Source organism: Coregonus lavaretus (assembly GCF_964263955.1).
Source record: "Coregonus lavaretus genome assembly, chromosome: 12".
NCBI lineage: Eukaryota > Metazoa > Chordata > Actinopteri > Salmoniformes > Salmonidae > Coregonus > Coregonus lavaretus.
Window position 1 is genome coordinate 33,916,753 of NC_139999.1, and position 23,884 is coordinate 33,940,636.

The following is a 23,884-nucleotide window of genomic DNA, read 5'->3' on the forward strand; positions in this document are numbered from 1 at the left end:
CTTCAAATCTTCAATGCTCTTACTGAGGGAAGGAGGTTGTTGGACAAGATCTCGCGATACATGGTCCCATCCATCCTCCCCTCAATACGGTGCAGTCGTCCTGTCCCCTTTGCAGAAAAGCATCCCCAAAGAATGATGTTTCCACCTCCATGCTTCACGGTTGGGATGGTGTTCTTGGGGTTGTACTCATCCTTCTTCTTCCTCCAAACACGGCGAGTGGAGTTTAGACCAAAAAGCTCTATTTTTGTCTCATCAGACCACATTACCTTCTCCCATTCCTCCTCTGGATCATCCAGATGGTCATTGGCAAACTTCAGACGGGCCTGGACATGCGCTGGCTTGAGCAGGGGGACCTTGCGTGCGCTGCAGGATTTTAATCCATGACGGCGTAGTGTGTTACTAATGGTTTTCTTTGAGACTGTGGTCCCAGCTCTCTTCAGGTCATTGACCAGGTCCTGCCATGTAGTTCTGGGCTGATCCCTCACCTTCCTCATGATCATTGATGCCCCACGAGGTGAGATCTTGCATGGAGCCCCAGACCGAGGGTGATTGACCGTCATCTTGAACTTCTTCAATTTTCTAATAATTGCACCAACAGTTGTTGCCTTCTCACCAAGCTGCTTGCCTATTGTCCTGTAGCCCATCCCAGCCTTGTGCAGGTCTACAATTTTATCCCTGATGTCCTTACACAGCTCTCTGGTCTTGGCCATTGTGGAGAGGTTGGAGTCTGTTTGATTGAGTGTGTGGACAGGTGTCTTTTATACAGGTAACGAGTTCAAACAGGTGCAGTTAATACAGGTAATGAGTGGAGAACAGGAGGGCTTCTTAAAGAAAAACTAACAGGTCTGTGAGAGCCGGAATTCTTACTGGTTGGTAGGTGATCAAATACTTATGTCATGCAATAAAATGCAAATTAATTACTTAAAAATCATACAATGTGATTTTCTGGATTTTTGTTTTAGATTCCGTCTCTCACAGTTGAAGTGTACCTATGATAAAAATTACAGACCTCTACATGCTTTGTAAGTAGGAAAACCTGCAAAAGCGGCAGTGTATCAAATACTTGTTCTCCCCACTGTATATGGAGCCCTCCGCATTGTAACAAAATTTGAGAGGCGCACAGCAATACGGTACAGAGCTTGATTTGGCCTCTGCATGCCTCCAGAGGCTATGCAATTGCGTCACACCCTCCATACGAAGCCTCTGTCCACATTTTCGGATCAAGCATAAATTGGCTTTTAAGGAAATATACAGGGTGACGTCGGGAACACCCTGAAACGCTGTCATCGGATGACATAAAACAGCACTATATCAGGTGGACCCTGTAATCATCCATTATTCATACGTTTTCACTGCTGCGCACCAACGTGCAGGTACGTCTGTCAAGACAACGAGCTATGATTTGGACGATACTTTTGATTGTCCAGGGCATCCTTCTCTTATTCATACTTGTTTTGAAACGCTCCAGGTGAGTACACTTTTCTAAAATTAGTGTTTTATTCGAGTTAATTCCTACGCTTTTAATGCATACATTGAACATAGCATGCATGCTTTCTGTATAATACTGTATTGTAGCCTTTTCAAACTTGTTTTCACCTGTGCACATATTTGCGTAGCCTACTTATTAATATATGTATTGCCTACCCAGCATAAACTAACCCAGCATAAAGTTGTATTTACCATAAACCTAAAATAATCTAAATAGATCTTGATAATATCATAGTTGTATTGAGCGATATATAAATGAGCTGTCGCCTGTCAATCATTTTTGAGAGGCACAATTTAGATAATTCTGAGTTTAACCAAAAACCAAGGGATTTACTATAAGAACTAAACAACATTACTTAATCTGTTAGTTTAGTGGCCTGTTCTATAACCATTTACCCTCCCACTCAACGCTGTGTTTGGAATGTGGTTAAACAGCCAGACTTCTAAACTTCTGTCGATTTAAGGACTATTTCCACTGGCCAGTTAAATGTAAACTTGCGTGTCTCAAAGATCTTGTGTCAAAGGTTTATGAAGGCACATCTGTTTTCATCCTTGTTGCTGTATCCTTGGTTGTGAAGAATTGATGGGCTCTTTCTATTCTAAATGTTATTGGGAGAGCTTTAAAACTTCCTGGAAAAGCTGTATATATTTTACTCACAGCTGTGTCACACAATGTACTGATATGAGCCAAGCATGTAAATATTGAATCAATTGATTTTCGGTACAGTTACTATATTAAAAGACAAAATATGTGCAATCAGTAATTTTGGTATGAACAAATATAGGTGTGAATATTAGCTTTTCAAAATTAATTGCATTCTGTTCTTTTCTATACAGGTCAGAGAAAGAGCCACCTTTAGACAAAGGAGTTATTCCATGGTTAGGCCATGCCCTTGAGTTTGGAAGAGATGCTGCCATGTTCCTAACCCGTATGAAGGTGAAGCATGGCGATATCTTCACGGTAAGAATGGCAATATCCTCCTGAGACCCAGCAATAATTTTTTGTCCTCTAGTGGACACCAGTTCTTGGTCCATATCTCTAAGGCCATACAAACCACAGTATTAAGTCCTTTGAGAGGACATTCTGGGCTTTTCAATGATATCACGTGTGAGGGTGTGACCTTGACAACTTTATCTTCCAGGTTCTTTAAAAAAATGAAATTTGAAAAGAAATGTGTAATTATTAATGATTATTTTTGCGAGTTTGATATTCAAATTGTTTTCTAGTAAGTGAATATCTCAGGAATAGTTAAGTGAGTTGTCAGGACTGTGTAATATATTTTTTTGACATTTAAATAAGAGCTAAATAAGAGCTTATCAAGAAATGTCCTCTGTAGTGGACAACCGGATGCCGCAACTATATAAAATAAATAACAATATAAAAAATAATCTTGGTAGCATGTTTTCTTTTCACCCCAAACACTTTTTTTCGGGTCTCAGGAGGATATAAACACTATCCTCAATATCATCTACAGTGAGGGAAAAAAGTATTTGATCCCCTGCTGATTTTGTACGTTTGCCCACTGACAAAGAAATGATCAGTCTATAATTTTAATGGTAGGTTTACTTGAACAGTGAGAGACAGAATAACAACAAAAAAATCCTGAAAAACGCATGTCAAAAATGTTATATTGATTTGCATTTTAATGAAGGAAATAAGTATTTGACCCCTCTGCAAAACCCTTGTTGACAATCACAGAGGTCAGATGTTTCTAGTAGTTGGCCACCAGGTTTGCAGACATCTCAGGAGGGATTTTGTCCCACTCCTCTTTGCAGATCTTCTCCAAGTCATTAAGGTTTCGAGGCTGACGTTTGGCAACTCTAACCTTCAGCTCCCTCCACAGATTTTCTATGGGATTAAGGTCTGGTGACTGGCTAGGCCACTCCAGGACCTTAATGTGCTTCTTCTTGAACCACTCCTTTGTTGCCTTGGCCGTGTGTTTTGGGTCATTGTCATGCTGGAATACCCATCCACAACCCATTTTCAATGCCCTGGCTGAGGGAAGGAGGTTCTCACCCAAGATTTGACGGTAGATGGCCCCGTCCATCGTTGTCCTGTCTCCTTAGCAGAAAAACACCCCCAAAGCATAATGTTTCCACCTCCATGTTTGACGGTGAGGATGGTGTTCTTGGGGTCATAGGCAGCATTCCTCCTCCTCCAAACACGGCGAGTTGTGTTGATGCCAAAGACCTTGATTTTGGTCTCATCTGACCACAACACTTTCACCCAGTTATCCTCTGAATCATTCAGATGTTCATTGGCAAACTTCAGATGGGCCTGTATATGTGCTTTCTTGAGCAGGGGGACCTTGCGGGCGCTGCAGGATTTCAGTCCTTCATGGCGTAGTGTGTTACCAATTGTTTTCTTGGTGATTATGGTCCCAGCTGCCTTGAGATCATTGACAAGATCCTCCCGTGTAGTTCTGGGCTGATTCCTCACCGTTCTCATGATCATTGCAACTCCACGAGGTGAGATTTTGCATGGAGCCCCAGGCAGAGGGAGATTGACAGTTATTTTGTGTTTCTTCCATTTTCGAATAATCGCACCAACTGTTGTCACCTTCTCACCAAGCTGCTTGGCGATGGTCTTGTAGCCCATTCCAGCCTTGTGTAGGTCTACAATCTTGTCCCTGACATCCTTGGAGAGCTCTTTGGTCTTGGCCATGGTGGAGAGTTTGGAATCTGATTGATTGCTTCTGTCGACAGGTGTCTTTTATACAGGTAACAAGCTAAGATTAGGAGCACTCCCTTTAAGAGTGTCAAATACTTATTTCCCTCATTAAAATGCAAATCAATTTGTAAAATTTTTTACATGCGTTTTTCTGGATTTTTTTGTTGTTATTCTGTCTCTCACTGTTCAAATAAACCTACCATTAAAATTATAGACTGATCATTTCTTTGTCAGTGGGCAAACATACAAAATCAGCAGGGGATCAAATACTTTTTTCCCTCACTGTATGTAAATGTACCTTAACCTGATCATCTTTACCTGCCTGTTCTTGCCTTAATTCTCGAATACATCTACAGTGGATTCAATTCTTCACCATTCAGGGTGAGTGTTGGTGTGTCATCCTGATTAATTCTGTGTATTTCTCTCTCTCTGTGTGTGTGTGTGTGTGTGTGTAGGTGCGTGTGGCTGGACGTTATGTGACAGTGCTGCTGGACCCCAGCTCTTATGATGCTGTGATAGAGGACTCTGTGTCACTTGACTTCACACGCTACGCGCAGGTTCTCATGGACAGGATCTTTAGCCTGCGGCTCCCCCATCACAACCCTGCTGTAGAGAAGGCCATGATGAAACAGTACGTCCCTATCCTTATCCCTATTACAGTGTCACACACTCTTTTATGTGGGCCAGCCCAAAAACAGCTCTACATGCCCATCGATACGGTCAGAGAGTTACAAATTACTTTTTTTTTTAAAGACAATTGAGGACAGCATTATCCAGCCAATAACTGGATCCTTACACAGGCATAATACACAACTCTGTGTGATGTTGCTGCCTGGCTCCACCGTAGTCTAAATCAACATGTTTCCCTCCCTGAGACAGAGAGGTGTCTGGGACCAGGGATTACTACATCGACCATCACAGATATCCCTACCATCTGCATAAGATGGTGAGCAAGATCGCGCTGACAGACATGGTCACTGTGTTCCTAGCTCCTAGACAACTTTTCTTGTTGGGTATTATTGCGCTGTTGGAGCTAGGAACATAAGCATTTCGCTACACCCGTGATAACATCTGCAAAATATGTGTATGCCAGGTGGAGGCTCCTCAGAGGAGGAAGGGGAGGACCATCTGCCTCAGTGAAATATTAAAAGTTATCCTTTTTAAAAAAAATTATACTAAATATATTCACGTCACCAAATTAAAAGGACATTTCTAAAACACAATGTTTTGCAATGAAGGTCTACAGTAGCCTCAGCAGCACTCTGTAGGGTATCATCATGGTGTAGCCGGAGGACAGCTAGCTTCTGTCCTTCTCTGGGTACATTGACTTCAATAAAAAACCTAGGAGGTTCATGGTTCTCACCCCCTTCCATAGACTTACACAGTAATTATGACAACTTCCGGAGGACGTCCTCCAACCTATCAGAGCTCTTGCGGCATGAACTGACATGTTATCCACCCAGCTACAGCTAACTAGCACTGCAGTGCATAAAATGTGGTGAGTAGTTGACTCAAAGAGAGATAAAGACAATAGTTGAAAAGTTTTGAACAAATGAATTTCTTCCGAGAGCGAGAGAGAGAGAGAGCGCTAGCTAGCTATATTTGGTTGTATTTTTTTTTTTACTTTCACTTATCTAGCGAATGCAGCTAGCTAGTTTAGCCTACTCAAACACTCGGCTCAAACAGAGAGGGATGCTATGTTAGCTAGCTCGCTTTTGGTTTGATTAATTTATTGCCACCAGGGCCCACCGGTGTAACTGCTAAACTGCTTTCTGACTTTACGCTGTAGTGCATGATTGTAGTAGGTATGTTGACTATGACGTGACAACGATGTGTGTGTAGCGGTTAGTGGTCATGATATGAAGGTTTGGCTTGGAAAGGTTTTTTCGCCTGGTCACAGACAGCCGATGTGTTGTGCACTGAAGTCCACAAGCGAAGGTAAAAGGTGAGAGGAGGAGAGCGCATAGATAGTTGTGAGAAGCAATTATATATACAATGAGCAAAGCGATCATGCTGTTTTTATGTGGCTGCTATGAAAGTTAACTGTGTTTGCGTGTGATCAGGGGTGCATTCATTCCGCCAATTCTGTTGTAATTGTTTCTTAAACGGAAGCAAACGGAACAAAACGAGGATAAATATATCTACATTTATAGTCATCTTGACTACAAAAAATTATCTTGACCTGTGCATCTACGTTGTAAACTCATTTATAGGTTGTAGCAGCCTCATGATGGGTACAGGGAACATTTGAGTACCGAAACGTATCGATGTTACATTGAGCTGGGTGAATGGAATATGAATGACAGTCATCCAATATGCTGTAATAGAAATAAGGCCATGCTGATAAAAAAGTTTGAGGAGGAGGCTTGAAGCACTGGGCATCTTGTTTTGACATGCATTATCTGAATTAGGTCCACATAATTATACATACACTACCGTTCAAAAGTTTGGGGTCACTTAGAAATGTCCTTGTTTTCGAAAGAAAGGCAATTTCTTTGTCCATTAAAATAATATCAAATTGATCAGAAATACAGTGTAGACATTGTTAATGTTGTGAATGGCTATTGTAGCTGTAAATGGCAGATTTTTTATGCAATATCTACATAGGGGTACAGAGGTCCATTATCAGCAACCATCAGTCCTGTGTTCCAATGGCACGTTGTGTTTGCTAATCCAAGTTTATCATTTTAAAAGGCTAATTGATCATTAGAAAACCCTTTTGCAACTATGTTAGCACAGCTGAAAACTGTTGTGCTGATTAAAGAAGCAATAAAACTGGCCTTCCTGAGACTAGTTGACTATCTGGAGCATCAGCAATTGTGGGTTCGATTACAGGCTCAAAATGACCAGAAACAAATAACTTTCTTCTGAAACTCATCAGTCTATTCTTGTTCTGAGAAATTAAGGCTATTCCATGCAAGAAATTGCCAAGAAACTGAAGATGTCATACAACACTGTGTACTACTCCCTTCACAGAACAGCGCAAACTGGCTCTAACCAGAATAGAAAGAGGAGTGGGAGGCCCCGGTGCACAACTGAGCAAGAGGACATATACAATAGTGTCTAGTTTGAGAAACAGACGCCTCAGAGGTCCTCAACTGGCAGCTTCATTAAATAGTACCCACAAAACACCAGTCTCAACATCAACAGTGAAGAGGCGACTCTGGGATGCTGACCTTCTAGGCAGAGTTGCAAAGAAAAAGCCATATCTCAGACTAGCCAATAAAAAAAAGATTAAGATGGGCAAAAGAACACAGACACTGGACAGAGGAAGATTGGGAAAAAGTGTTATGGACAGACGAATCGAAGTTTGAGGTGTTCGGATCACAAAGAAAACATTTGTGAGACGCAGACCAAATGAAAAGATGCTGGAGGAGTGCTTGATGCTATCTGTCAAGCATGGTGGAGGCAATGTGATGGTCTGGGGATGCTTTGGTGGTGGTAAAGTGGGAGATTTGTACAGGGTAAAAGGGATCTTGAAGAAGGAAGGCTATCACTCCATTTTGCAATGTCATGCCATACCCTGTCGACATCGCTTAATTGGAGCCAATTTCCTCCTACAACAGGACAATGAGCCAAAGCACAGCTCCAAACTATGCAAGAACTATTTAGGGAAGAAGCAGTCAACTGGTATTCTGTCTATAATGGAGTGGCCAGCACAGTCACCGGATCTCAACCCTATTGAGCTGTTGTGGGAGCAGCTTGACCGTATGGTACAGTGAGGGAAAAAAGTATTTGATCCCCTGCTGATTTTGTACGTTTGCCCACTGACAAAGAAATGATCAGTCTATAATTTTAATGGTAGGTTTATTTGAACAGGGAGAGACAGAATAACAACAAAAAAATCCAGAAAAACGCATGTAAAAATTTTATAAATTGATTTGCATTTTAATGAGGGAAATAAGTATTTGACCCCCTCTCAATCAGAAAGATTTCTGGCTCCCAGGTGTCTTTTATACAGGTAACGAGCTGAGATTAGGAGCGTGTGCTCCTAATCTCAGCTTGTTACCTGTATAAAAGACACCTGTCCACAGAAGCAATCAATCAATCAGATTCCAAACTCTCCACCATGGCCAAGACCAAAGAGCTCTCCAAGGATGTCAAGGACAAGATTGTAGACCTACACAAGGCTGGAATGGGCTACAAGACCATCGCCGAGCAGCTTGGTGAGAAGGTGACAACAGTTGGTGCGATTATTTGCAAATGGAAGAAACACTAAATAACTGTCAATCTCCCTCTGCCTGGGGCTCCATGCAAGATCTCACCTCGTGGAGTTGCAATGATTATGAGAACGGTGAGGAATCAGCCCAGAACTACACGGGAGGATCTTGTCAATGATCTCAAGGCAGCTGGGACCATAGTCACCAAGAAAACAATTGGTAACACACTACGCCGTGAAGGACTGAAATCCTGCAGCGCCCGCAAGGTCCCCCTGCTCAAGAAAGCACATATACATGCCTGTCTGAAGTTTGCCAATGAACATCTGAATGACTCAGAGGATAACTGGGTGAAAGTGTTGTGGTCAGATGAGACCAAAATCGAGGTCTTTGGCATCAACTCAACTCGCCGTGTTTGGAGGAGGAGGAACGCTGCCTATGACCCCAAGAACACCATCCTCACCGTCAAACATGGAGGTGGAAAAATTATGCTTTGGGGGTGATTTTCTGCTAAGGGGACAGGACAACTTCACCGCATCAAAGGGACGATGGACGGGGCCATTTACCGTCAAATCTTGGGTGAGAACCTCCTTCCCTCAGTCAGGGCATTGAAAATGGGTTGTGGATGGGTATTCCAGCATGACAATGACCCAAAACACACAGCCAAGGCAACAAAGGAGTGGCTCAAGAAGAAGCACATTAAGATCCTGGAGTGGCCTAGCCAGTCTCCAGACCTTAATCCCATAGAAAATCTGTGGAGGGAGCTGAAGGTTCGAGTTGCCAAACGTCAGCCTCAAAACCTTAATGACTTGGAGAAGATCTGCAAAGAGGAGTGGGACAAAATCCCTCCTGAGATGTGTGCAAACCTGGTGGCCAACTACAAGAAACGTCTGACCTCTGTGATTGCCAACAAGGGTTTTGCCACCAAGTACTAAGTCATGTTTTGCAGAGGGGTCAAATACTTTTTTCCCTCATTAAAATGCAAATCAATTCATAACATTTCTGACATGCGTTTTTCAGGATTTTTTTGTTGTTATTCTGTCTCTCACTGTTCAAATAAACCTACCATTAAAATTATAGACTGATCATGTCTTTGTCAGTGGGCAAACGTGCAAAATCAGCAGGGGATCAAATACTTTTTTCCCTCACTGTATGTAAGAAGTGCCCATCAAGCCAATCCAACTTGTGGGAGGTGCTTCAGGAAGCATGCGGTGAAATCTCTTCAGATTACCTCAACAAATTGACAACTAGAATGCCAAAGGTCTGCAAGGCTGTAATTGCTGCAAATGGAGGATTATTTGATGAAAGCTAAGTTTGAAGGACACAATTATTATTTCTATTAAAAATCATTATTTCTAACCTTGTCAATGACTACATTTCCTATGCATTTTGCTATATTTCCTATTCAAACTAATTTCATGTGATTTCAACATTTCTAAGTGACCCCAAACTTTTGAACGGTAGTGTAGGAGGAGCGGCTTCTATGGAGGAACTTTGAAAGTCCTTTGAGCTAGCTAGCTAACAAGCTTGAGCTAGCTATCAAGCTTGTGTGCAGAGCGGCACCAGAATAAAAAATACGTCTTACCTTTTTGTAGTTTTGTAATCTTGCAGACAGATACTGGAATACGTTTCTGAGTGACAGAGTGATGACTTTGCATAGGCGTTTTGTTATGGGACTATAAAAAAATGCCTGGAACGTAAAATAACGTTATTAACCGGTTCCCATGCTTTTAAAATAACGGTTCTGTTCCGGAACTGTATGGATCACTTTTGTTCCAGGTTCCATTTCTGTTCCTTGAAAAAAAAGTCTTTATTTTCCTGTTTTCTTTTCTTTTCTGTTCCCTGAACCAGTTCCAACCCCTGGTGCATACCACACATGCACTCACCTCACACCATGCTGTTGCTGGGCACTGTTGTGGAACTACCTCAGTCTATCTCAGCCATATCGTCATTGTGTAGTGCTTTTTTTCTGGCTATACAGTGCATAGACCACTGGCTCTGTGTAGTGGATTTTGAATCCACAGTATCAGCATTTTGTACCCTGCCACACAGGTTTACTACAGACATAGGATAGTGCTTCTTAATGCTAATACCATAGGTGTTTTATGGTGTTTTTCCACATTGACATTATTTAGATAGGAGTGAATTACAGGTTTGGTCTTGATGACATAGATGACGAACGTTCCTCTTTCTTGACCTTAGTCTCTTGACTTAAACCTTTGTGTCCTCAGGCACTTTGAGGGGGAGAGCCTGTCCTGCCTGAGCAGCACCATGCACTGCCATCTCCAGTCCCTGCTGCTGCAAGCCCAGAGGCCCTGTCACAACCAGACCGACTGGAACACGGACGGGCTCTTCAGCTTCTGTTACAGTCTTCTCTTCAGGTATGTTTGGAGGAGTTCCAATTGTCGTGGAAATTACCACTAAGGATTTAAAGTTAAATGAACAGATCTTTATTATCAAGGCCGGAGAGGTTACAACAAACAGAATATTCTAAGTACAAGTCTGTCAGAAGCTCTGAAGTGATGTTCTCCCTTCAGCACTCTTTATACTCATGCACAAACTAGGCATCTCTGCTCTCAGAGGGCAATAAGCTGATCATGACCTTGCACACACAGTGTCTAGACGTTGGGCCAAAGTAACAATGTGTTCCCTTCTTTCTGTTCTTCTTCTATCAGTCCCTTCCCTGAGAGCAGTCACATAACATCCTAACACAATAATCAGGACTCAACACGCTACATGCATTTGCAGAGACACAGAGGACACAGAAAATGTCCACTACACCATATGTGATAACAAAAATGTATTTTACTTCTTAACATACATTCAGTCTATCATCAGGAGTGCATTGAGTAAATACTTCATATTTGATCATTTTTCCGTTACCCTTTACATTATAAGGTTGCTGTCGTTTAACAACCTAACTTAAAACCTTCAGGTATTTTATCAAACATGGATACTAAGTAATTCTTGTATATTATTTACATTTTACATTTTAGTCATTTAGCAGACACTCTTATCCAGAGCGACTTACAGTTAGTGAGTGCATACATTTTTTTCCTTATTTTTTTTCATACTGGCCCCCGTGGGAATCGAACCCACAACCCTGCCGTTGCAAGCGCCATGCTCTACCAACTGAGCTACACAGGGCCCATCATCCATTATAGGGGGAAAGGGGAGTTCATGGAGAGACAGCACGTTATCAGTATCACCTTCTTTAGTAGCATTGAACATGATAGTTGCTGAGACTCGAGTTGCCAGGGAAGTACAAATGGCCTTACAACAAGAAAGCAAAAATGATCAAACACATTAAACAAAATATTCCAGCTATCACTCACGGAACTATCTGGGAGCCCCAAGCTCCAAAGAGGCCTTTCAGCCAACCAGGAAACACCAACTCTGATTTCCTGGAATGAGACTTTGCAACCGTGGCAATGTAGTTAGCCAGATCTGTCACATTTGATGACACATCTGGGACAAAAGTGCAGCATTTGTCGCCAATGAGTGCAGAAGTACCCCCTTGACCAGCCAATAAGTAGTCAAGTGCCTCTCTGTTTTGCAGGGAGTCCTTTCACTTCCTCATTCAGAACAACCAAGGCATCTCTAGTAGGGCTCTGGCGGTCACGAAATTTCATCAGCTGGTGATTGTCAAGCAAATAACTGTTGGTCTCACGGTAATTGACCATTAATTAACATAAACACATTTAGTATCTCCTGGCTTCCACACATAGCCTACAAGCCACTGATGCAGACCTTTGGAATATCTATATTTTAGAAAGTCTAATAAATCCATTTAATATAGCCTACAACTTCACAATAAATCCATTATTTATTTTAGACAGGTCTAAAGAAGCATTATATGAAGAAAATGTAGTCTATTTCAGAAGAACAGAATAGCATACTCTGAGTTGTCCTTATGTTAGGTCCTGACCTGGCTATGCCAAATGGCTGTGGGCTACACTAGTTCATTTAGCAGACAAGATTTGCTTAGAATTCCGTGGCATTATTTTATAGTATGAAGAATACAATTGAACAAAGCTGAATAAAATAGAAAGGATATTTTCTCCAAACGATTTGAGTGAGTGCGCACATACGGCTATTCTGTGTTAATTTAGAGTTATTCATGTAACTTTAGTTGTTCTACAAACGTTGGGCTATATGTTTAGATTTTTAATACATTGTAAGGCTGCATGATGCGACTCTAATGATTATTTGAAAAAAGTCGCTTGAAAGGCATGAGCTCTGCTTTGTTTTTTGCACAGGCTGTACACACTACATCAGTCACTCATTCACAATTTGACAAGCACTTGATGATGCCTAGAATTTCACGGCGGCATCCCCTTTGTGTGGCCGTAATGCACCTTAAACAAATCCATGCCTTTTGCAGCCCGTGGCCGTTGTGCACTTCTCCCTGAGTGCGGAGCGCGCCGAATCACCTCTCACTCACATGGCTCTCCATCACGTGATCGGGTCTTTCTCACAGGCTACAAATGAAGACAGACACATCGGGGACGCAACTGCGCGCGTCCATATCCAATTCCGAGGTGCATATTGAAGACATTAGAAGAACTGTCCACATTTACTTTTCGTCAGCCAACAAGATGGTTAGGCCTAATGAACAGCAAAAGCACTAGCCTATGTCAATCTACTATCCCCCATAGTACAAAAGTCGACCTATTCTATTCTGTGCGAGAAATAAATATTCCAAACATAGTCTGGGACAGTTGTGGGATGCGATAGATCCCAAATTAATACAACCACTAGCGTCAAAAAACCTTTTTTACGCAATGTGGCTGACGCAACAGATCAGAACGTTTAGCTTAAAATTTTGATAAACAATTAGGCTATTTCTTGACATTATAAGCGCAACAATGCGCACATGTGTCACGTTCGTTGAAGGACGGGTCAGACCAAGGCGCAGCGTGAAATGCGTACATGTTTATTTAAACTATAAACACACGAACAAAACAACCAACAAACGAAACGTGAAGTCCTAAGGCAAAACACAAAACAAGCCTCCACACGGAACAAGATCCCACAACTAACTAGTGCCAATAGGCTGCCTAAGTATGATCCCCAATCAGAGACAACGAGCGACAGCTGTCTCTGATTGGGAATCACACCCGGCCAAACACAGAACTACAACACCTAGACTGAAACATAGAAAACACACCATAGAACACCACACCCTGACTCAACATATAAGAGTCCCTTGGTGCGAGGAGCAGGAACGGGCCGGGCCGGACTGGCGACACGCACCACTGGCTTGGTGCGAGGAGCAGGAACAGGCCGGGCCGGACTGGCGACACGCACCACTGGCTTGGTGCGAGGAGCAGGAACGGGCCGGGCCGGACTGGGAACACGCACCACTGGCCTGGTGCGAGGAGCAGGAACGGGCCGGGCCGGACTGGGAACACGCACCACTGGCTTGCTGCGGGGAGCAGGAACGGGTCGTACCGGGCTGGCGATACGCACCACTGGCTTGATGCGGGGAGCAGGAACGGGCCGGACCGGGAACACGCACCACTGGCTTGGTGCGAGGAACAGGAACGGGCTGGACCGGACTGTGGAGGCGGACTGGAGGTCTGGAGCGGAGAGCTGGCACAACCCGTCCTGGCTGCCCACTTTCACACGACACGTGCGGGGCGCTGGCACAGAACGCACTGGGCTGTGCATGCGCACTGGCGATACAGTGCGTTTCTCCGCATACCTGGGTTCCTCTTTTAACCCCCGCTCCTTATATTGCCTAACCAGCTCCTCTCTCCGTGCCTCTACTTCCTCCTTCTCCCTACGAGCCTCCTGCAGTGCCTCCTCTTGAATGGATCTCTCCCGCTCTATTCTAGGGAGCCCCCACGAGTTAGGGAACAGACACTCATCGTCGTCGTCATCCTCCGACTCCTCAGTATAGAACTGTTCCCACTCTTCCTCCCATGGTCGTAGGCACCCACCGGGTGCAGTGGTCGGGGCTCTTCTCTCTCGCTCCCCGACCACTCCTTTAGCCCCCCCCAATTGTTTTTATTGGGGCTGCCACTCAGGCTTCCTCCTCGGCCGGCGCCTTCTGTGTTGCCGTTGCTCCTCTCCTGCCTGGGCTTCCTTCTTCGCCCAGGGTCCTTTTCCCGCAAATATCTCCTCCCAAGACCAAATCTTCCCCACCTGTGTCCAGGGTGTTTGCTCCTGGGCACGCTGCTTGGTCCGTGTGTGGTGGGATCTTCTGTCACGTTCGTTGAAGGACGGGTCAGACCAAGGCGCAGCATGAAATGCGTACATGTTTATTTAACTGATAAACACACGACAAAACAACCAACAAACGAAACGTGAAGTACTAAGGCTAAACACAATACAAGCCTCAAACCGGAACAAGATCCCACAACTAACGAGTGCCAATAGGCTGCCTAAGTATGATCCCCAATCAGAGACAACGAGCGACAGCTGAATGGAATCTACTGGCCAAGTATTTCAATTTCTATCAGGGGATTTTCAATCGAATAGGTGGTAAGTTTCAGCATCTGGCATGCTTCTGTTTCCACCTCATCCTATGTTCTTTGCCCACCAAAGGGATTTCCAACCCTTACATCTTCATGTGGTCCTCGCCATTCACCCTGGTCATCTCCATCACCAGGACAGTCCCTTGCAAAATGTCCTGTCTTGCCACAGTTGTAGCAGCTCCGGTCTCTCCCTCCAGAGGCGCCTTGCGCTCCTCGCCCTCTGCCTCTTCCCGTTCCTCTACCTCCTCTCGGCCTCGTAGATGATGTGTTTTCTCCCGGGAAGCCCACAGTGAGTGTCTGGTCTGGGCGGGTCCTCGTCATCTTTGGTCAGATGAGAATTTCCCTTGCATGCCTTCACATGGAATGCGCCACCGGTGTTCCCTCACAAACCCTCACTGCCGAGCTCCACAGGTAGAATCAATCATCCTGTTTAGTGACGCCAAATTGTCGTGGGAATTACCACTAAGGACTCAAAGTCAAAGTTAAATGAACAGATCTTTATTATCACAGCCGGAGAGGTTACAACAAACTTACTAAGTACAAGTCTGTCAGAAGCTCTGATGGGATGCTCTCCCTTCAGTACTCTTTATACTCATGCACAAACTAGGCATCTCTGCTCTCAGGGTGCAATAAGCTGATCATGACCTTGCACACACAGTGTCTAGACGTTGGGCCAAAGTAACAAAGTGTTCCCTTCTTTCTGTTCTTCTTCTATCAGTCCCTTCCCTGAGAGCAGTCACAGAACATCCTAACACAATAATCAGGACTCAACATGTTAAATGTAGTCACGCATTTGCAGCGACACAGCGGACACAAAAACGTTACACTACACTATACTTCCCTCCCTCCTCTCTCTCTCTCTCTCTCTCTCTCTCTCTCTCTCTCTCTCTCTCTCTCTCTCTCTCTCTCTCTCTCTCTCTCTCTCTCTCGCTCTCTCTCTCTCTCTCTCTCTCTCTCTCTCTCTCTCTCTTCTTCACTCACTCATTCACCCACGCGTCCCCCAGGGCCTACGTCAAATGCCTGGGATAAACAGTTTACGCACAAGCCCGTTCCACGAGCCACTTTGTTTGTAAATACACCAAGAAGAATGTTGAATGACACATAAGAGGCATTTAATGAAAGGAAAGAGCAGTGCCACCCATGCTTATTTGAGCCTCCCTCTCACACAAACACTAAGCTTCTAGGCTGCCCTTCCACGCCTACACACTTTAGAAGGCTTTTTATTTATAGAGATGTTTGAGTTGGTCATTTAAACACTCAGCATCCTAATGTGAAGCAGATGATGTAGCCATGACTTATTATTGCATGAGAGAAGTTTATACTAGTAATGGCCCACACTGTGAACAATAATCAGGTGGGTGAGCGGTGGAACACAGGAAGTGTACCTGTTGACCTTAAGTGGGAGGACACCAGCTTGAGTTGGGTAGTCCTACATCGATAGGAAATGAATCCTAACCATCACTTAAGGCAACATCAATCAATGTAATGACCACTCGTTGACATGGTTTCCGATGCGTAATTGCTACCTAAATTAGCAAGCTCCCTCTGTTTGGTATACCACCTAGTCTCGGAAATCCGAGACCTATGGTAACATGTCGGAACATTGTTACATTGTGGGAGGCAACCTGTCTGACTAGGGTGACTACTACTACCCTCACCTACCCACTCTCTCTCCCTCAGGGCAGGGTACCTCACACATTTCGAAGGGGAGCAGAAAAGCAACAGAACAGACCCCATTGACGTTTACGAGGAGTACCGGAAGTTTGACAACCTCCTGACCAAAATGGCCAGGACCACACTAAAACCAGGTGACTACATGAAACATGGTCCCTGAAAGAAACATAATGAACTACAAGGTTTTAAACCTGTGTAAAATTACAGTGGCAGCTGGATGTGGGAGTTGATAAAAATAGTAATTGTGTCCGATCTTAGGGCTCAATTAATTTTGAATGTGGTATTATAGTTTGAATGTTTTACCCTGATGTATTAAACAGACTAAATAGAGGGATAATTCAATCTGTATTATTATCACATTATATGACTCAGCTTTTTGTATCATTGAGTCGTCTGGCTATTTGTGATATTGTCATATTTGTCATTGTATGGACTCACTATGGTGACCACATCAGTGATTGGACTTCAGGTTTGATTCTCGGTTACCATGGTGCGGTCACTGCAGTGAATTACTTTATGTTTGAATCCCATTTCCGACTCACACTGGCTTATTACTCATGGTCCCTATGTCGTCTCCTCTCACTCTCACACCTGTTTCATACAGGCTCTATCTGATGTCACCTGACACACCTATGTATTCTCTCACTGTCACCTGTCCTTTTCACTCCCTTATCTCTGATTTTACTCCTCTCTCACTATACATACTGTATATGTTTTTACCTCCAGGCTTACTACCACATATCTCCTGTTTCTGATAGCATCTGCCCCACCTGTGTCACTATTGTCACCTTTTTCCATTCATATGGCATGTGGATCTCAGTGATGTTGCATGTCACACCGATGACTCACTCATTGCTTAATTTATGTCATGCTCATGTTTCATACCTCTTCCACCTGTATTAATATGATTACATCTATGGGTGGAGTTACATTAGTAAAATACAGTGCTTTTGGAAAGTATTCAGACCCCTTGACTTTTTCCCCATTTTGTTACATTACAGCCTTATTCTAAAATTGATTAAATTGTTTTGTTTCCCCCTCATCAATCTACACACAATACCCCATAATGACAAAGCAAAAACAGGTTTTTAGAAATGTTTGCAAAATTATTAAAAATAAAAAACTTAAATATCACATTTACATAAGTATTCAGACCCTTTACTCAGTACTTTGTTGAAGCACCTTTGGCAGCAATTACAGCTTAGAGTCGTCTTGGGTATGACGCTACAAGCTTGGCACACCTGTATTTGGGGAGTTTCTCCCATTCTTCTCTGCGGATCCTCTCAAGCTCTGTCAGGTTGGATGGGGAGCGTCGCTGCACAGCTATTTTAAGGACTCTCTAGAGATGTTCGATCGGGTTCAAGTCCGTGCTCTGGCTGGGCCACTCAAAGACATTCAGAGACTTGTCCCGAAGCCACTCCTGCGTTTTGTCTTGGCTGTGTGCTTAGGGTCGTTGTCCTGTTGAAAGGTGAACCTTCGCCCCAGTCTGAGGTCCTGAGCGCTCTGGAGCAGGTTTTCATCAAGGATCTCTCTGTACTTTGCTCCGTTCATCTTTCCCTCAATCCTGACTAGTCTCCCAGTCCATGCAGCTGAAAACCATACCCACAGCATGATGCTGCCTCCACCATGCTTCACCGTAGGGATGGTGTCAGTTTTCCTCCAGATGTGATGCTTGGCATTCAGACCAAAGACTTCAATCTTAGTTTCATCAGACTAGCGAATCTTGTTTCTCGTGGTCTGAGTCCTTTAGGTGCCTTTTGGCAAACTCCAAGCAGGCTGTCATGTGCCTTTTACTGAGGAGTGGCTTCCGTCTGGCCACTCTACCATAAAGGCCTGATTGATGGAGTGCTGTAGAGATGGTTGTCCTTCTGGAAGATTCTTCCATCTCCACAGAGGAACTCTGTCAGCGTGACCATCGGGTTCTTGGTCACCTCCCTGACCAAGGCCCTTCTCCCCCGATTGCTCAGTTTGGCCGGGCGGCCAGCTCTAGGAAGAGTCTTGGTGGTTCCAAACTTCTTCCATTTAAGAATGATGGAGGCCACTGTGTTCTTGGGGACCTTCAATGCTACAGACATTTTTTGGTACCCTTCCCCAGATCTGTGCCTCAACACAATCCTGTCCTTTTTACTGAAGAGCAACAAATATAACGTTTTGGAATGGCCTAGTCAAAGTCCAGACCTAAACCCGATTGAGATGTTGTGGCAGGACCTGAAACAAGCAGTTCATGCTCGAAACCCCACAAATGTCTCTGATTTAAAGCAGTTCTGCATGGAAGAGTGGGCCAAAATTCCTCCACAGCAATGTGAGAGACTGATCAACAACTACAGGAACCGTTTGGTTGCAGTCATTGCAGCTAAAGGTGGCACAACTAGTTATTGAGTGTAAGGGGGCAACTACTGTGTAAGGGTGTTGCATAACTTTGTTTATTAAATAAATGAAATAAGTTTCCAAATGTTGTGTTATTTGTTCACTCAGGTTCCTTTTTATTTAATATTCGGTTTTGGTTGAAGATCAGTATCAAAACATTCAGTATCAAAAATATGTAAAAATAGAGAAAATCAGAAAGGGGGCAAATACTATTTCACGGCACTAATCACATTAACTCTGTTTAACCTGTGTGTTTGTTTGTGTTTACTCTTGACTCACCTTCCTGTGCCTGTGTGTGTTCCTGTCTCTGTGTGTTTTGTGTGGGTGTCTCTCTGCCTGTCTGTCTGTCTGTCTGTCAGAGGAGAAGAGGACTGCCCAGAGTGTGCGGGTGCGTCTGTGGGAGCTGTTGTCCCCGGCGGGGCTGGGTGAAGGCTCGGGGTCCAGCACCTGGCTGAGAGGCTACAGACACCTCCTACAGGAGGAGGGAGCTGACGAGGACACACAGAGGAGAGCCCTGCTGCTGCAGCTCTGGGCCACACAGGTGAGTCACATTCACTCCCCGAACTCACTTCCCTGTGAGTGTTCTGTCATTGTTACAGAGCAAGGGCTGCCCAGCAATTTATAGCTGTTCTGAACAGGTCTCGTGAACGATTGGTGAAGATCCCTGTTGTTCCATTGCACCCAAAAATTCCTTTCTATTCAATAGCTTTTTGGAGGTGGGCCAACACCTTTCTGGCACACCCTTCTGGCTAGCAGCCATCTTAAACATGACAATGTTCCAATACAAAGATTCTCACATGCCAATGTCAGATGCTAGTCTCGATTGGTTAGGGTTACCCTTTGTAAAATTCTGCTTCCAACACAGTGTGCCTCTCAAATTCTGATTCTACTGTGCCTGTTTGTCAGCCACACCTTTACGCCTTGTTCAACCATTGTAGAATACTTTTATAATAAGTGATTATTCTTGAAAAACTAGAAATAATTACGAGCACGTGCAGTGCTTTAAGATGAATACTAATGCTGTATTCTCAACCACTGGAGTGTATGGAAAAACCCCAGAACAGTTAGACCTTATTTTAGAGTTGTTATGTAAGAGGGCAGATATACTATCCCTATGTTAGACTACTGCGAGTCCCAGTGGGCTTCAACTACACATGGCCTCAGTGGGATTGTCTCAAGCTGTATTTCTCTTCCGTGCTAGAATTGTTGTCACAGAGAGACACTACAGTCCGCTCCTCCTGCTCTAATAAGGACTTCACAACAGAAAGATGGACATGAGTGTAATACTCATCTTTACCACAAGAGTGCACTTGAGTGTAGCCTCTTTATGTAGAGAAAAGTGTCCCAAGATGGCAAAAGTAGGCTGTAAACACAAAGGTGTCTTCAAGTGCATCTGAACATATTCTGAGACTAAGTACATTCTGAGTACACTCTGCTTAGCAGGGTTGGGGTCAATTCCATTTAAATTCCAGTCAATTCAGGAGGTATTGTCTTCAATGCTTTTCAATGAGGAACATTTGGAATTGGAATTTTGTTTACTTTCTGAATTGAAATGGAATTGACCCCAACCCTGCTGCTTAGACATATTACTTCACCCATTGAGAACTGATAACTGCCTCAAACATTTTCCACAGACACATGATCAACCATCATCATGCAACTCTTGATTGCTATCTTTCAGTTCCCTTTTTTTAAGTTCCCCTAAGAATTTAGTGAAGAACATAAGGTGTTACCAACAATATCCTCACCAAACCCAGTCTCCTCCTTGTGGTATTACATTATATTGTATAAAACTCCTAGATAGTCTATTGTGCAGTTTATTACATGGCAAACATTGTTTAGTCTGGAGGCAATGTAAATTCAGTGGTCTTTCCAATCATGTACAAACACAGAGAGATGGCCATGGACAAGCCAGTCTGTCCTCAAACACTCCATATTGAGTCTCTCTTTGATGTCTAATGGATTTCCTTCCTGACAGTAGCCAGAACGTGGTTCTCTATCATAGAGACACAGGAAAGGAACCAGTGTAATTCATTAGGCGTTGTGATTGAACTGTACAGACAAGTGATGGTTGCTCCTTGTGTGAACTACATGACTATGAGAGAAAATAATAAGAGTTGGCATGTAATGTTCTCTTCTCCGATTAGATAATTGCTACCTGTACAATCTCTCTGTGAGAACTATCAGAGAGGGAACTCACTGTATCATTGCCTTCATGTCAATCTTTATTTGTTGCCAGGGTAATGTTGGACCTGCTGCATTCTGGCTCTTGGGTTTCCTGTTGACAAATCCTGAGGCCATGAGGGCGGTGAGGAAGGAGTTCAGCAAGATCTCAGAGCAGGACTCAGCACAGTGTCCCCTACTGGACAGGCTACAGCACACGCCTGTGTTTGGTGAGTGTTTCTTGTTTACTGCACAAAGACAAGGAGCTTCATCCCTATGGGCACATGTACCCTAATGAACAGAGTATTTCTGTTTAGAATCATGATAGAGAGAGGGAGAGGGAAATGAGGGTAGGGGAAAAAGAGATGGAGAGGTGGTGAGAGGGGGAGAGGAAAGTTGAAAAGAGAGATACATACAACACACACACACACACATGCACACTGTTCCCAGGTGAGTGTCCACACATAGTATTTGCCTGAGGCCCTAATGACTAAAAGACCAGGGCAGATCCACCTGCTCAGACCCTGAAGGATGCTCTCAATTAGCTAATGGCTCCCATGTCACCATCAACAGGTGGTCTAACCTCTAGTGCAAATAATGACATTAACCTGAATATAGAAACCTGACTTTAGCCCTTTTGAAAGTGTAACTCCTCTGCAGGGAGTCCTCAAATGAGAATGACCTTCGTGAATCTATTATGAGGACATAACCCCTGCATAACCCCAAGCATTTCGCTACACCCGCAATAACATCTGCAAAATATGTGTATGTGACCAATAACATTTTATTTTATTTGATATGCATAATTAGTGTTCATCCTCTTCTTTTCTTTGTCCTCCCCATCCCAGACAGTGCCTTAGAGGAGACGCTGAGGCTCAGGGCTGCCCCCTTCATTACCAGAGAGGTAGTGCAGGCAAAGGCCCTGCACATGGCTGATGGGCAGGAGTACAAACTCAGGAGTGGGGACAGAGTGTGTCTGTTCCCATTCATTAGCCCTCAGATGGACCCTGAGATCCACCAGGAACCACAGGTATGGATGTCACTTGTCTCTCACACATTAACAAAGACAAACTCCCTAATTAATGGACAATTAAAGATTAGTTTCAAGTCCATCTGTGCATGTTCTGTCAATCCTACAACACTAGTTGTATTAATTGTGTAGCACAGGTTGAAGATAAGGTACAGTAATAAGCATTGACGTTTGTTTACATAAAGAGGAAGCACGCCTACACGGTTTCTAAAGTGCCCCTGGATTACGGAGGGAGGGAGGGAGGGAGGGAGGGAGGGAGGGAGGGAGGGAGGGAGGGAGGGAGGGAGGGAGAGAGGGAGGGAGGGAGGTTAAACCCATAACACTGGACCACTACAGGATTAGCCGGTACGGCACAGGAACACACACAGAAACACAGCTAATAGGCGTGGGAAGGGAATTAGTTACACAGCTTTGTCATTGCTATGTCCTTCTCCACCCTACGGTACCAGCCAATTAGTGGAATATGCAGGGAAATTGAAGTCAATGATGGGGTAGTAATAGATATGATATGGTTGTGTGTAGCAGGAAGCGTTTGGGAACAGTCATGTGTGATCATCATTTGTTAGTATGAGCTGGATTCACTGCTTTACCTCCCTGTGTTTCCTGTCATAGAGATTCAAGTATGACCGCTTCCTCAACCAGGACGGCTCTGTGAAGAAGGACTTCTTTAAAGGAGGGAGACGGCTCAAGTACTACACCATGCCATGGGGCGCGGGCACCAACGGCTGTGTGGGCAAACGCTTTGCTATCAGTTCCATCAGACAGTGAGTGTCTCTGAGTGTTCCCTGTGGGTGTTAGGGGAGGGCAGAGGAAGTCAGAGGTCCCCACCTCACCAGAGTCAGGGACAAACTAAATTATGGGACAGACAATTGATTAGCTCACCTCACAGCAAATGCCATTTAGGGAGATGGAAGGCTTAGCAGCTGTCTGTTTCTACGCAGACTCCTCCAGGTGTCTATGCAAGATTGGGCTCCAGTGAGATGAATTTCACTGCTATGCAAATAGCCCATTCCAAAGGAAAATACAAATGGGGTTTGCAAAAACTGGTATATGCAAATAGAAAATGTTACAGTTTAGGCATGTTTGTAATGTATTATGTCAACAACTCATCTATTGTGTCTCTCTCTATGTGTTCAGGTTTGTGTACCTGGTGCTGTCTCATCTGGAACTGGAGCTGTGTGACCCAGAGGCTCAGATGCCAGAGGTGAACACCAGTCGCTATGGGTTTGGAATGTTGCAGCCTGAAGGAGACCTGGCCATCAGATATAAACGTAGACGGTCACATTGAAGACACAGAGTGGTGTGGAGATCTCTTAAAACAGACATCAATTTATGCTCGTTTCAAAGTATTTATGACATATGTCCATATAAAGTCTTGTATCTATTTTTGTACCAACACAAATGTACAGTGTAATGTTATTGTGCTATTTATCTTGAATTATAATTTATATATTTCACTTTAAAGTGTTTGTTTTTGTTCTTCACTATTTTGTTTATACAATATATTGTATCAATGATTAGCTTGACTCCATAAAACCTGCCCGAAGTGTTTAAAGTGCTTTCCATTTAAACTCTTGCCCCACCTAATTACAAATATATATATTTTTTAATGTTCACAACAATTTGGAGCTTATCCCAGTGATTAAATGGTGTCATAAATCCCCTCCAGTCTCATCACAGTTGTGTCCATTGCATCAGGGAACTATTTGGTAGATGCTTTGAGAGTAATGGGGTGGCTGGCCGCTCTTTAAACAGAGCTAACCACACATTCGTCACACTGACATTGCCCTGCTGGTCAGGGGCAGAGTGAACGGAAAGTTTAGATTTATATGTCATTTGAAAATAAATTGAT

General features: G+C 43.8%; 1 protein-coding gene across 1 annotated transcript; it reads left to right on the forward strand.

The window, feature by feature from the left end:
- Positions 1-1,397: 1,397 nt before the first annotated feature.
- Positions 1,398-23,320, forward strand: LOC311138043 (prostacyclin synthase-like; the record flags this gene model as incomplete). The annotated part of the gene is made up of 10 exons (XM_084172691.1): positions 1,398-1,468; positions 2,326-2,449; positions 4,615-4,790; positions 10,548-10,697; positions 16,479-16,606; positions 19,199-19,380; positions 21,079-21,232; positions 21,851-22,032; positions 22,645-22,796; positions 23,170-23,320. The coding sequence occupies 10 exons, from the start codon at positions 1,398-1,400 to the stop codon at positions 23,318-23,320; spliced, it is 1,470 nt and encodes a 489-aa protein (XP_084028817.1).
- Between the last annotated feature and the right edge of the window lie 564 nt (positions 23,321-23,884).